The sequence below is a fragment of the Heteronotia binoei genome, chromosome 2 (genome assembly GCF_032191835.1).
Source record: "Heteronotia binoei isolate CCM8104 ecotype False Entrance Well chromosome 2, APGP_CSIRO_Hbin_v1, whole genome shotgun sequence".
Lineage (NCBI taxonomy): Eukaryota > Metazoa > Chordata > Lepidosauria > Squamata > Gekkonidae > Heteronotia > Heteronotia binoei.
This window is the reverse complement of record NC_083224.1, coordinates 172,977,040-172,989,756: the sequence shown is the minus strand read 5'-3', so window position 1 is coordinate 172,989,756 and position 12,717 is coordinate 172,977,040. Positions and strand designations below refer to the sequence as shown.

General features: G+C 43.6%; 1 protein-coding gene across 2 annotated transcripts in view; it reads left to right on the top strand.

Moving 5' to 3' along the window:
- COP1 (COP1 E3 ubiquitin ligase) overlaps positions 1-12,717 on the top strand; it is a 180,288-nt gene that overhangs the window by 28,777 nt on the left and 138,794 nt on the right. For both annotated transcript variants that reach the window (XM_060232478.1, XM_060232477.1), the window contains exons 7-8: positions 10,324-10,383; positions 11,644-11,720. In XM_060232478.1, the coding sequence (XP_060088461.1) occupies positions 10,324-10,383; positions 11,644-11,720 (137 nt within the window). The remainder of the gene's footprint in view (positions 1-10,323; positions 10,384-11,643; positions 11,721-12,717) is intronic.

The window sequence follows — 12,717 nt, the reverse complement described above, 5'->3', positions numbered from 1 at the left end:
ACCAGGGTGAGTCCAGGTCCTTGCTTGTGGCTCCAGCACCAAGGGGAGGGGCTGAGGCAGGCACCCCAGGCAAAATTTCTCCCTACCAACACATTCTAGTTTAATTTACAGTTTCAATTAAAATAACACACAAGCACACCATTTTTGGAAAAATAAAATTGGCCACAGCTTTATTGGTTACAGCTGTAGTACGCCTTGGCACAGCATGGGGTAAGGATCCCACTCATCGACTGACCCGCCTGCCAGTCGATGCTCCGCTGGTCACCTTGGGATGGCAGGTTTGGGATTCCACTAGGGCGGAAGCCTAGAGGTGGTCTCCCCTGCCACCTGAGCGTGAGGGTAATCCTCTGGTTTACATGCCCCTGGGCTGGGCACATCAGTCATCCCTCACGCCAGGATCCCTTAAGGGAATCCCCATATTCCGGAAGTGGGCACGCAGGCCAATTTCCTGAGAATGGATCCAGCCCCATGCTGATACCGCCACAAGAGCTGACCCCAGCCAGCTCCTGCCAAAGCTCCTACAGCTGTAGCCAAGGGCATAGGGAATCCCCAATACTATGTAACCAGATATCCATACAACAAATGAACCCCCTCAGGACAAAGCAGAACCTCCAGTCATGTAGAAATGTCAGGGTGCTGAATCCAGCGTCTGCATCTGAGAAAAGGACTGGTTCTGACAATGCATCTCTGCTGCTGACCACCAACCAGGTGTGGAGAAGGACGCAGTAGGCCAAGCCTTAAGGAGGGCACTGTAGTCCGATTGGCGAAAAGATGATATTGGTTTTATACCCGCACCTTCCACTCCCAATCTCAGAGTGGTTTCCATTTCTTTTACCTTCCTCCCCCATGGCAGACACCCTGTGAGGTGGGTGGGGCTGAGAGACCTCTCACAGCAGCCACCCTTTCAAGGAAAACTCTGCGATAGCTATGACTGACTCAAGGCCATTCCAGCAGCTGCAAGTGGAAGAGTGAGGAATCAAACCCCATTATCTCAACTAAGAGTCAGCGCACATAACCACTACACCAAATTGGCTTTAGTGACCTTAGTGAGTGTAAACCCACCCCACCCCACACACCTAGCCACATCAGCATACTGAGTGTTTGAACTATGCACCACGTGACTAGCAGGTGCTCTGCTGCTGAGCTGCTATTTTTTGTGGGGAGTAATTTGCCAGGGTAATTCACACTGAAAATAGAACTGCGGGTGCTTAGACAGCCCTTCCCCTCTGCATCTTATTATGCCTGCTAATATTATTATTATTCATCCTTTTTTAAATGCAAAGGTATCAAATATTGGATTCAGGTTGCTGCTATTCCATCTTTCTGTTGCATGCAGAAAAAACAGACTTCTATGCAAAATTTGGTCCTCCGTTTTGGCAGAATTTGGATCATTCAAAATTAAGCATACTGTACTGAATTCCGTCTTATGATTCAGTTTCATTTTGAGGCATAGAACTGCTAAATGAGGACTGCCTTTTTGCTGGACACATCCTAGATATTACACAATTTAGGTGTGAAATTAACACTAAACATTGGCACAACTGAAAGGCTGAAGAGGTGAATGGGGGTGGGTTGCCATTGCATGCATCTTTGTAGCCACCTTAAGCTTCCCATTGAAATCCTACCCTCACCTAACTGCTACACCTTCAAGATCTGCTGAGATTGTTCAGGCTGTCCTGCTGACAATCTATATTCTGTCTCTCCTTCTACCTACCCGGTTTAAATACCTATCTATCCAAGTCTAACTACCTACCTACTTACCCCCTCTTCCAGTATCTAACTACCCTCTTCACTATCTACCTACCCCTGTGAATCCCAATACTGTCTCCAATAGCTGCCTGAACCCACCAGTAGTGATAGAGCTCATCACCCAGAGGTTAGGAGCCTATAAATGTGTGTAAAACTAAGTCTGAGAAATCCCCAGTCAGCCCCTGGAGACTGGCAATACCTGTCTCTGGTTTATAGAAAGTTCTGGGCAATCCCCAGCCAGCAACTAGAGATTAGCAAATGCGAATCTGTGCTTTACTGCTTCTGGAAGATCCCCAAACTGCCTCTTGAAAGTTGCCAACACTTGAATCACGGGGAGGGGGGGAGAAGGTGTCTGTGTGAGAAATTCCTGTGCCTGGGAGATGCCCTGGAGGAAGTTGGCAGTCCCAGCCCTGTGCCCCGCTCCGGATTTCTACCCCCCTTGTGTGCAAGTATGGCCATGGGGGCAGAACCAGTCACAGGTGCCATCTTCTTTGAAGCTCGAGCAGGTGCGGTTGTGGTGGAGGCAGCTCTTGGCTGGCATGTAGATCTTGTTGCTGGTATGTTGCTCTGAACTCAGAAAAAAGACAGTATTTAAGAGTGGTCCCCCCTACCCCGCCGCCTGCCATAGAGGACCAAATGCAAAACTGAATTTAGAATTATTGAGGTGCCATTTGCCCTCTTGAAATAAATTCAGGCAGCCACCTTATGATGAAGATCCAGGAAACCCAGGGCACCATCATTTCCCCCAGACTGGAGGACAAGGCTACAGCATGAAGCTGCCTGAAACTGAATCAGACCATAGCAGCCAGTTACTGTGTGAAGCTGCAGTCTAAATGTGAAGTTCCCTTATACTATATGTGAAGTTGCCTTATGAATCAGACCCCAGCAGCCTGGCTGCAGCACAAAACTGCTTTTGTCCAGAAAATAAACTGCCCCATACTGAATCAGATCCCTGCCGCCTAGCTGCAGTATGAAGCGGCTTTGAACTGCATAATCCACTGCTTTATACTCAAACAGACCCCTGCAGCCCCTGGCCAGCCGTGCCATCTGATTACAGAGTGAAGCTGCCTCCCTTGCACACTATGTGAAGGTGCTGTATACTGTAAACTGACTTGAACCCTGCTGCCTTGTGACAAGCATAATAGAACTCCAAAGGGAGTTCTGGCCATCACATTTAAAGGGGCCTTTTAAATGCCTTCCCTCCTTTTAGAAATAATGAAGGTTATTTGGGCCTTGTAGAATTGGACTCCCTGGTCCACTCTTATTGAAACTTGGTGGGTGTTTTGATGAGAGGCTCCAGATGCTATGTTGAAAATTTGGTGTCTCTATCTAAAAACAGCTCCCCCAGAGCCCCAGACACCCGGAGATCAATTCACCATTATACCGTATGAGAATCGATCTCCCTAGGGAATAATGGACTACCCAGCAGACATCCCCCCCCCGCTTTCTGATGACCCTGCCGCAGGGAGGGGGGAGGAGGGGCCACCAAATTGAGAGAACCCCTGCCTCCACCTGGGGGTTGGCAACCCTAGTCATACGAGCCCGAGCCCAAGCCACACGGCAGCAGCGTTGCAAAATAAACTAATAGAGGCGAATTTTAACTCATGGCGTGATCTCCCCACCCAATCCTTTTTTTTTGCTCAACTTAGGAAGCAGATCCAGATACAGCCTAAATAAGGCTGCTAGGAGGGCCCGGTTGGCTGTGCTTCCCTGCAGGTGGGCGGGGTTACCCTCATGGAGTATCCCAGCAATGTGCAATATCCCAGCATTTTGGTTACTTTTACTCAGTCAGCTCATCTGCTCTGTCCCTTTCCTCATTGCTGCCTTCTCTGGGCCTCTGTGCTCCTGATCAACAAAGCCAATGCGTGGCCTGGAACTGGGGCAAAGTGTGTGCATTCCAAGCAATCCAATGGCCAAAGAGGGCAGACGGTGGCAGCGCTGGGACCTAAGTAGCTGCTGCTCAGCCTTGCTGTCCGACCAACCCCAGAGACAGCTCATAGGGCCAACATCAGGCTAGGAGTGGGGCCTGCTTCCTGTGCTTGGCCTGGCCTGCGCCCTCCACCTGACAAAAGCCTGCCCTCCCTCTTACCCCTCCCTGCCGAGCCACAAACTGGACCAGGGTGAGTCCAGGTCCTTGCTTTGTGAATTGGCTTGGGTTCATGGATCTTCCTTCTTAGTTGACTTGCTGAGTCGTGCTGCTGTGGCAGTGTGACTCAACTAGTGAAGTCATTTAAATGCCTTCTCAGTTAACTTGTGAGTCATGCCATTGTGGCGGTGGCACAGTTTGCAAAAAGTCTCTTGCAAGGCGCAGTGTGAAGGCATTTAAAGAGATTTAAAAATGCCTTCTACAAGCCCCACCGTGGGCATCAGTAGGTTTTGCTGACACAAACCAGGGAGGTTTGTGGGGGGCGGGATGGCCCAGTTCGTTTTGAAATGTTGTGCTCATCCCTAATTATTTCCCTTGGGCTGCTTAGCCCTTTGTGTTGACTTGGGAAAATATTCAGAACTTTGGATAACCAGGTTAGGCTTTGATACTGCTTCTTAGAATTGAACCACTTAAGATTGTTTACATTTATGGCAATGCTTTTGTGGGAATAGAATGCTTTTTCAGCCATGTATTGCTTATTTGCATGTGCTAGAAATATCCATATTAATTACTATGAGGTCAAAATATAGCCTGCATTTTTGTGTGTCCTATACTCTGGCCCATTAGAGAATGTTGAGAGGACTCATGAAATTGGGTTAATCCAAATGGATATTTTAAATTTAGCTTGAATTGTGAAACTTGAACTCACAAAAATATCTCTGGTATATTGCCGTAATTTAAGCCTCTTTCATATTATGGTTTATGTGCTTAAAGCTCAGGTTTTGAAATATAATCCGAATTGCCAAAGCCTTAGGAATACACAGCTTCAAAAGGGGATTAGATAAATTCATGGAAGTTATGTCTGTCATATCAGCAGCTACTAGCTGTGGTGACTGAGGGGAACCACCACATTCAGAGACACTAAACTTCTGAATCCTAGAGCCAGGAGGCAACATCAGGGGAAGGTCTCAGCCTCGATGCCCTGTCGTTGGCCGTCCAGAGAAACTGGTTGGCCACTGTGTGAGACAGGATGCTGGGCTAGATAGTAGACCACTGGTCTGATCCAGCAGGGCTCTTATGTTCTTCTGTTCCCTTGCATCAAAGCTGATGTAAGCCTGGAGGCCTTTACTACTCCAAGACAGCTCTGCCATTGCCATCTGCATTTGGATTACGTTTCAGGGCTGCTGCTTATTACCACACTTCTGTCATCTTTATTACTGCTTCTTTTTAAAGTAGTGATCAAAACAACTGGAACCGGTGTAGTAAACGAGCTGTATATGAAATCCACTGGAAACAATGAAACTTTCACGCGAAGCGTGTAGCAATTTGTTTTTAGTGCAAACTAAACAACAAAACTAAGGAACACTGAGAATATTATCTCCGCACCGTCGCAAGAAGAACACTGAGAGCGCAAAGAACTCCACCCTTCGCTACGTATACTTTGGAGAAGCTATCATTTTATTAAGGCTGTTGAAAGACTGTGTGGGGAAATTTCATGTATTGAATACTCAGTGTTCCTTAGTTTTGTTTTGTTTAGTTTGCACTAAAAACACATTCATACATGCTTTGCGTGAAAGTTTCATTGTTTCCGGTGGATTTCATATACAGCTCTTTTTAAAGTAGGGCTGATTATAATACAAAATGTTCATGTATAATTGCCACATGACACTCATCGTGGCTTTTTGATACCATAGAAACACACTGACATTTGTGGCAGCAGCATGGCTGGTGCTGTTTGATTTGTGTATGAAATTGTTGATGTTGACCAACTTCTTGTGTTGGTGGAGTATATCTATTGCCATTGATGCTGTAAGCCATCCCAACACTAGTAAGTTTTGCCAGAAATTTCAGGGAGTTGCTAACATCTCTGTTTTCCTCTAGTGGTGTTGAAGGCATTTTTATAAGACACTTTTTCCTGGTGGCTTTGTCAAGAGCAGGAAACAAAACCTTTACTTTCCCTTTAGGTTTATGGTAGTAAAGATTTAATTGTTAATTTTGAATGGTGCAATTCTGTGCCAAGGTATTCCAACCTGAGCCTATGGATTTCAACGGAGGGAAACTAGTAGCAGCCTGAGGTTGGAAATAAATCTAGTGCCAAGTTAATTCAGTCTAATCTGTTAAAATTTCAATGGATTTGAGTAACTCTGCATAAGAGTCCACTGTTCTACTTCATGTAGAAAAAGTTAAATATTTTATGCTGATTTCCGTATATGGAACAATAAGTAATATTGAATTCTAATCATAACACTGTTTCAACCCAGGCAATTTTATGAATATGTTCAGGAAACTGGAACTGGAACAAAAAGCACAAGGAAATAAATTAACTCTGGTTTATGGCTTCACAGTGATGCAGTATGATGGGAAAAAACTTAAAAAGAGGGGGTGGGGACTCACTATCTTGAGGCAATCATTCATACTTACCCTATTTCCCTCTCTGTATGGGAATCTATGCATATGCTGGTTTAGATCAAGCAGTTAGAAGGACAAAGTTTCAAAATAGTTTTATCATTGGAAAGCCTGATTGGGCATTGCAACGCATTGTTCCGCATTTCCTTTACTAGCCTGTTCATCTTCACTATCTACACAACAGGACTCCATCCAGGTCCTTGATCTTGACATTCTACCCATATAATTCTTCTTTTACTTGAATCTTTATTCTGCAGTCAATGCACCTTAGTTAGCTCTTCGGCTCTGTTGCAGTTCATGATACATGATGCACAGTAATGGTCCAGGTTCTGTTTTCAACCATTTTCGCAATCCTGCTGATTGCTCAATAAGTTGTGTGGATCTAGATCATGCAGCCTGTTGTTAGAAGCCTTTACACTTTAATAAAGAATGTAATTGGATAATGAATGGAACTGTACCGGTATGTTTCTATCTTCCAGGATTAGCCTCAAATTTCTCAAGTCACACTTTAGCAGTTATCACCCCTGACATCTTGTTCTGAGGTGAAAATTCAGTGGGGAAGTTGCAAGTAGTTGATAATGATGGTTTGAGAGAATTTTCTCAGTATATTGTGGAGTATTTGACACCATTCATAAAAGTCAAGTAAAGGCAATGCTAATTGTGTTAAGAGCATAAGAGAGGCCATATAGCTGCCACCACCTCCTGTGGCAGTGAATTCCATGTGTTAATCACTCTTTGTTCTGTAAATAAAAGCAAGTTTATTATATTGCCAAGGTTATCTATCAGTACCCTGCTTCATGATGCATCGCAGACAGGTGAATCATAGATAATATCAAAGGCTTTTCTGTTGTATATTCTCCCTGCAATTGTTTTGTCTAGATACTCTGCCAGCTTGTTAGCATTAATCCTTTAGAGTTCCTGACTTTTCTTCCAGAGCCAGCAAATCTAGAGATAACTCTAGGAATAGTCAGCTAAGAAGAAAAATAATATCAGGTGTTAATGCTGTGAAATGATGTTTTCTTAAGCAATTTTAAAAGGCAGGGATCTACGTGAGTTTCCATGCATTCATTGGGACTTTTCAGCACCCCCTTTCCACAGGAACCTCTCATTGGTTGCCTGAGAAGTCAATCGTAAAGGTAAAAGACTGTCTGGAATAAAACAGTCTGATAAAACGTGAAAGGCTGTAGCTGGAAGTCCCTAGATGAATATAAACTTTGGGTATGTGTGTGGGGTCCTGGCAGTCTATAAATGACTGAATGGAATGTTGATTAATCTTTCCAAGCTGCCTTGTTGAGTGTTGCTTTTGGGTCTGATCTACAGGTGCCTTTTGATTTAAAATACAGCAAGTTTCTGCAGATGTTTGTTAAACCTAAAATACTGCAAGACCTGATGTCTGTTCATAGTAACACTGCTTTAATTCTGTATGCCAGCCTAGGGTTTCAGTGCTACTGAAATTTTCACAGTAGGAAAGTTATACCTCACAAATCTTGTTCTATGATAATGTGTTTGTCTCCACTGGATAGTTAACATCTTTAATTAGTCCTAGCTAGGCTAACTCTTTAAACCTGAAAACAAGCCTTTATTGCAGGGTAAAGGATTATGAAGAGCTTACAAGTTAATATATTACAGTTTATGCTATTACAGCCAGCTATTATTGTTATTCTTGACAGTTGTATCTCAACGTAATACAACAAAGAGACCCTGTGCAGTGGAACAGGAGGAAGAGAGGCTGGTTATTCTCAGGCCTGCAGTGAGAATAAAGTGGTAGCTGTATCCTGCAGCAGCCTGAACCTCTTGGTCTCTTCCCTGAATTTTCTTTTCTAGAAGAAATGGTGAAGCTTCTAAGTCTTCTGATTTACGGCAATATACAGAAGACATTACTACCAGTTAAGCATAACCTGTTGCGCCATCCATTATAGAAGTTAGTGATTGCAACGGAACAGGGATGCTGGCCAAGAGTTTGGGCAGTATTTTAAAATGCTTTAACATTAATATTGCTCCTGTAAAACATGTAGCCATATATAACTGAAACGTGAAAAAAAAGCTTTGGATCTAAAATCTCTCTTTAATTAGAAGGGTGCTTCTTTCCACTTGGACAAATTAAGAGGCTGTTCTTATTGTTATTAATGCACTTTCCTGTTCCTATTATGGAACTCGTGTCACACCCTGCAATGTGTGGAACTCGTGTCACACCTTACGCTGCTCCTACCTCAAGCAGTTACTTTTCAGGGGCGGCAAGAAAGATGTTGATTGGGACTCAGGGCCAGCCCAAGGATTTTGAGTACCCTAGGCTTGGGCACCCAGCCCCCTGCACCACAGGAAGGCAGGAGGATGATGCCCATCTGCTTTGACTGCTGGATGGGGGCAGGGAAGTGGGAAGATTAAGTTCGCCCTCCTCCTGCACTCCCTGCACTGCTGTGAGAAGCCATCATCTGCCATCCTTACCCCCCCTCAGAGCATATTGAAAGATGATGCATTCCTTTTAAAATTCCCTGGCGATAGGGTGTGGCATCTTCCTGTCTTCCTTCTTCCTCACTGAACTTCAGAGAACCAGGAAGATGGTGCTTGGCCTCTCCCTGCAGGAGTGAGAAGCCACCACTGCTGTTGTCTCTTCTCTTCCCCATCAGGCAAGGTAATGCTGAAAAGGGGGCATCTGCCTTGCCCTTCTGATGGAGGGTGGGAAGTAGGGGTAGGTTCACTGCTGGCCACTCAGTGGATCTGATACCTCCTGGGTCAGACCGTGATGCTGTGGGAGGTGACAGGGCTGGTTGGCACCCTAGGCAATCTCTATTTGTTCCTAATCCCTACAACCTGCTTTCAACTATGTGGTAATTGTTTAAAACTCTAGGAGAACGTATGGAGAGTAGCTATCCTTACTAGTCATGAATCTACTTACAATTGTGTTTCAGCTGAATATCACTTCTGAATGTTAGCACTCCCCCTCCCATGGGAAACTTTCACTCCCAGCCTGGCATTTCCCTAAGCTGCAAACCTGCTTTGTTTTCTATGCTAAATAGATGACTGTTCAGGTTGGAGCTATTTGTGGTGTGACAGTAAAGGAACTCCTATCTGAACAGACTGTCTTGCTCAATATTTTAGTTTAGTTAGAAAATCCAGAGGGGAGCTTGAGTTAAAAGTTGAATTTGAATTATACATATATGCTATATTTAATTATGCTTTTGTTCGTCATAGGGAGGGTGCAGAGCACCAGGAACTCCAAACACCAGACATTCAATAACCCTTATGAATTCTGAGGTTTCAGTAGGCGTAGCCAAACACTTTCAAGATCTCTTCTTAGCCGTAAAAGATTATAGTAAACAAAAGAAGCACTTTTTTTGGCGTCACAATGGGCTATCGCCTTCTTTCGATATAAAGCTAAACTTTATAATTCTGTGTGCAAGTACAGTTTGTCAGAAAGAGATGAAACAGAATTTCTGCAACCCTTATAGGGGGGTGGGGTGGTTGTCAGGGAAGTCCATTTAGAGTTAAGATCACCCAGACCCTCTCACCTGTAGCGCCTCTGTTTTGTCAGGATTAAGTTTTGGGAAATTCTTGGAGCATCGTGGCAACACCATGACATCACTTCCAGGCTTCCTTCCTTTTGCTCCTGCTGTTTATCAAGTGGTGGCAGAGGTTGCCTGCCATGGTTTAAACGAAACTTACTTTCTTTGCTGAAGAGATTATTTTGCGTATTTGCTGGTATCTTACAGACCGTGGTAGTAAAAGTGTTGGGTGGCTTAATGGAGCCTTGCTAATTATTTGAGGCATAATTGTTTTTTAAAGTGAACGCCAAGAGCATGGAATATAACATTTAATAATGTGGAGCCTATTTATTACGGAAGCTGAAGAACATAACATTCTTGCCTGTATCATTTCACAGCTTGTGACATTTTTAAATGTAGTTTGCCCATCTGTTTAATGCATATCTGTATACGTATCACCTTCTGCATAGTAACTAACTATGGCATTTCTCTCTCTCCCCCCGCCCCCCCCCCCAAGAAATGATTTTACTTTATGGTGGTGCTGGTGTTGCCAGTGCAAATTGGCTCAGATTTCTTTATCCTTTTGTCCCCCATCCACAGCAATTGGAACAGATTCAGAAGGAGCTGAGCGTCTTGGAAGAAGATATTAAGCGAGTGGAGGTGAGGCACCCAGCCACTGTAGCAGCTTGAGCGCTTCTTCATTTCCATCATGCTGTCTGCCTCCGCATGAGCCACTGTGCAAGATTTATGATGCTTGCTTCATTAATGAGGGAAATGAACAGATTAAGCTTTCTGGTTAATTTCTTCATTTGAATGTAGTTTTTCTCTGCTCCACAAGGGCATTTAAAATACTTGTGTACCTTTCAAAATGGTTAGTTAATTTTTGGAATTAATTTTTTTGTGCGGGCATGTAAATAATTTTGCTGTATTTGTTTTCTGCACAATGCTCTTTTGAAGTATTAGGAGCTACATAATAACATGTGGTGGCTTGTTCTGAGAGGAGGAGGAGGAAGAGGAAAAAAGGAAGTCAATCATAAGCCCTCAGAAGTTTCATGACAAATAAAGGCTTCACCCCAAAGGGCAATATTTAGGTGGAAATAATAAAAATTGGTTACTGGTGATTACTTGGACCTTTTCAAATACTCTTGCAGTGGTCTGGGAGTTCCATCAATTAGCTAAAAGCTCTCAGGATTGCAGTATACATATGGAACTGGATGGGGTCCTTCTCTCCTAACAGTAATTAATTAGGAAAACTTATGCAGGAGTGTGAATGTAGGGGAACCTTAGGTAGGCAAACACCCTTCTCATCTAATGCGCAAAAAACTATAACTTCCAGGCTTCATCTGAAACCCCTGAAGAAGCAGAAGACAGGTTGTCTGTGGCAAATCTAAGGGCTTCCACGGTACCTTTCAGCCTTTGAGCCACATGAAAGGCTTTTTGTATTGCTAGGTTTCTTTTTGTCTTTTTATTGTCTAACTATTAGATGGTGTCCCCTGTAAACATTTGCTGTTCAGAAATTCTAATCTGGAGGTGAAGTAGACTTGGTTATATCTCGCAAACATGTTGTGTTATGTGTAAGCTCCTGTCTTGGAAATAATCTTGCAAGTGTGTTAACATGTTGATGCCTTGAGAAGACAACATCTGATTTTCTCCATCTGGACTGATTAGAGGCTCAGATGGGAGCAGTTGATCCCAGCCTCCTTTTGAATAAAGGGGGAGAAAAAAAGTGATCTGACAGGCAGCTCTTTGGCTTAGCTGTGTAAGCAGAATGACAGGACAAAAATCAGATGCGAGTCTCTTCCGAGAACTCTAGAAATATGTAAAAGAAGCAGAGCAGAAATGAGCAAAAGAATGTGTGTTAACAGGAGATGTGAATCCTACTTTTGTGCAGCTACTTTAATATGACTGTATGTATTCTAGGAAAGGAGTGGTTTGTATTCACCAGTCAGTGAGGACAGCACCGTGCCACAGTTTGAAGCTCCCTCGCCTTCACACAGGTACTATTCTGTTGCATTATTGACAATTGTGATGTGGAACACATCATATATAAAATGATGAACTTGCTATGCTGCCAGAGTTTCTCTCCTCTCCTCCTCCTCTGCAGCTTTGTGATGGTTGCATCCAGTGCATTATCTAGTCAGATCCTCCTTCCATAAGTAAGCTTGTCTGAAACTGTCCTGCCAGATGCCCATCAACTAAATAGCGTTATTATTTGTATTCTCCTACTTCACTTTCTCAAGAAAATGAGGGGTGGTTTCTGATAAACTAGTCAGAAAAAAGCATGAACACCCACATCTGTGATCGCTGATGGGCTTAAATAGGTTTTGCCTGTAGAATTGATTTAATTGCACAAACAAGGACTAGGATAGTTTGCATAGGCAGCAGTTACCTTTTACTCTCTTTGCTTGTTGCATATACAAATTGGGTGAATATTCACATGGCTCAGTGCTAAATTTTTAGAATCTTGCTTGATCCTTCCTGCCTGCCTGTTAGCTTTACTTTTATTGAAATACCAGGCTTTGAGCAGCACTGTTCTCATTGTGTGATTTACCACTCTAGGGAGGACTACAGATGAAAGCCAAACACTTGCTGGGTAACAAAAGCCCACATCTGCCAGGGCAGGTTGTTTTCTATATTGCCTAGTAGCAAGAGCCTGCCAATTGCAATTCTGACTTAGGGATGGTCACAGCAGGTACAAAGGAAGGATTGTATTCTCCCTTCTCCAAGCAGCAAGAGCTCTTTTCTGCTGAATAGCTACAGACTTTTGACAGCTATGGAGGAAAATATGGGGAGAAATGAGGAGATTAATTTAAGGGCAACATGCTGTAGCAGAATAACAAAGCGCTGCTTTTAGCGTATTGATTACAATCATTGCTTGGAACATGTACAGTTCATTAATATTGGAATGGTATTGACGAGTTCTGTGTTAAAGTACATTTAAATTGTACCTGAATTCCCACAGTGGCACCCATCTAACTCCATGAAGCCCATATA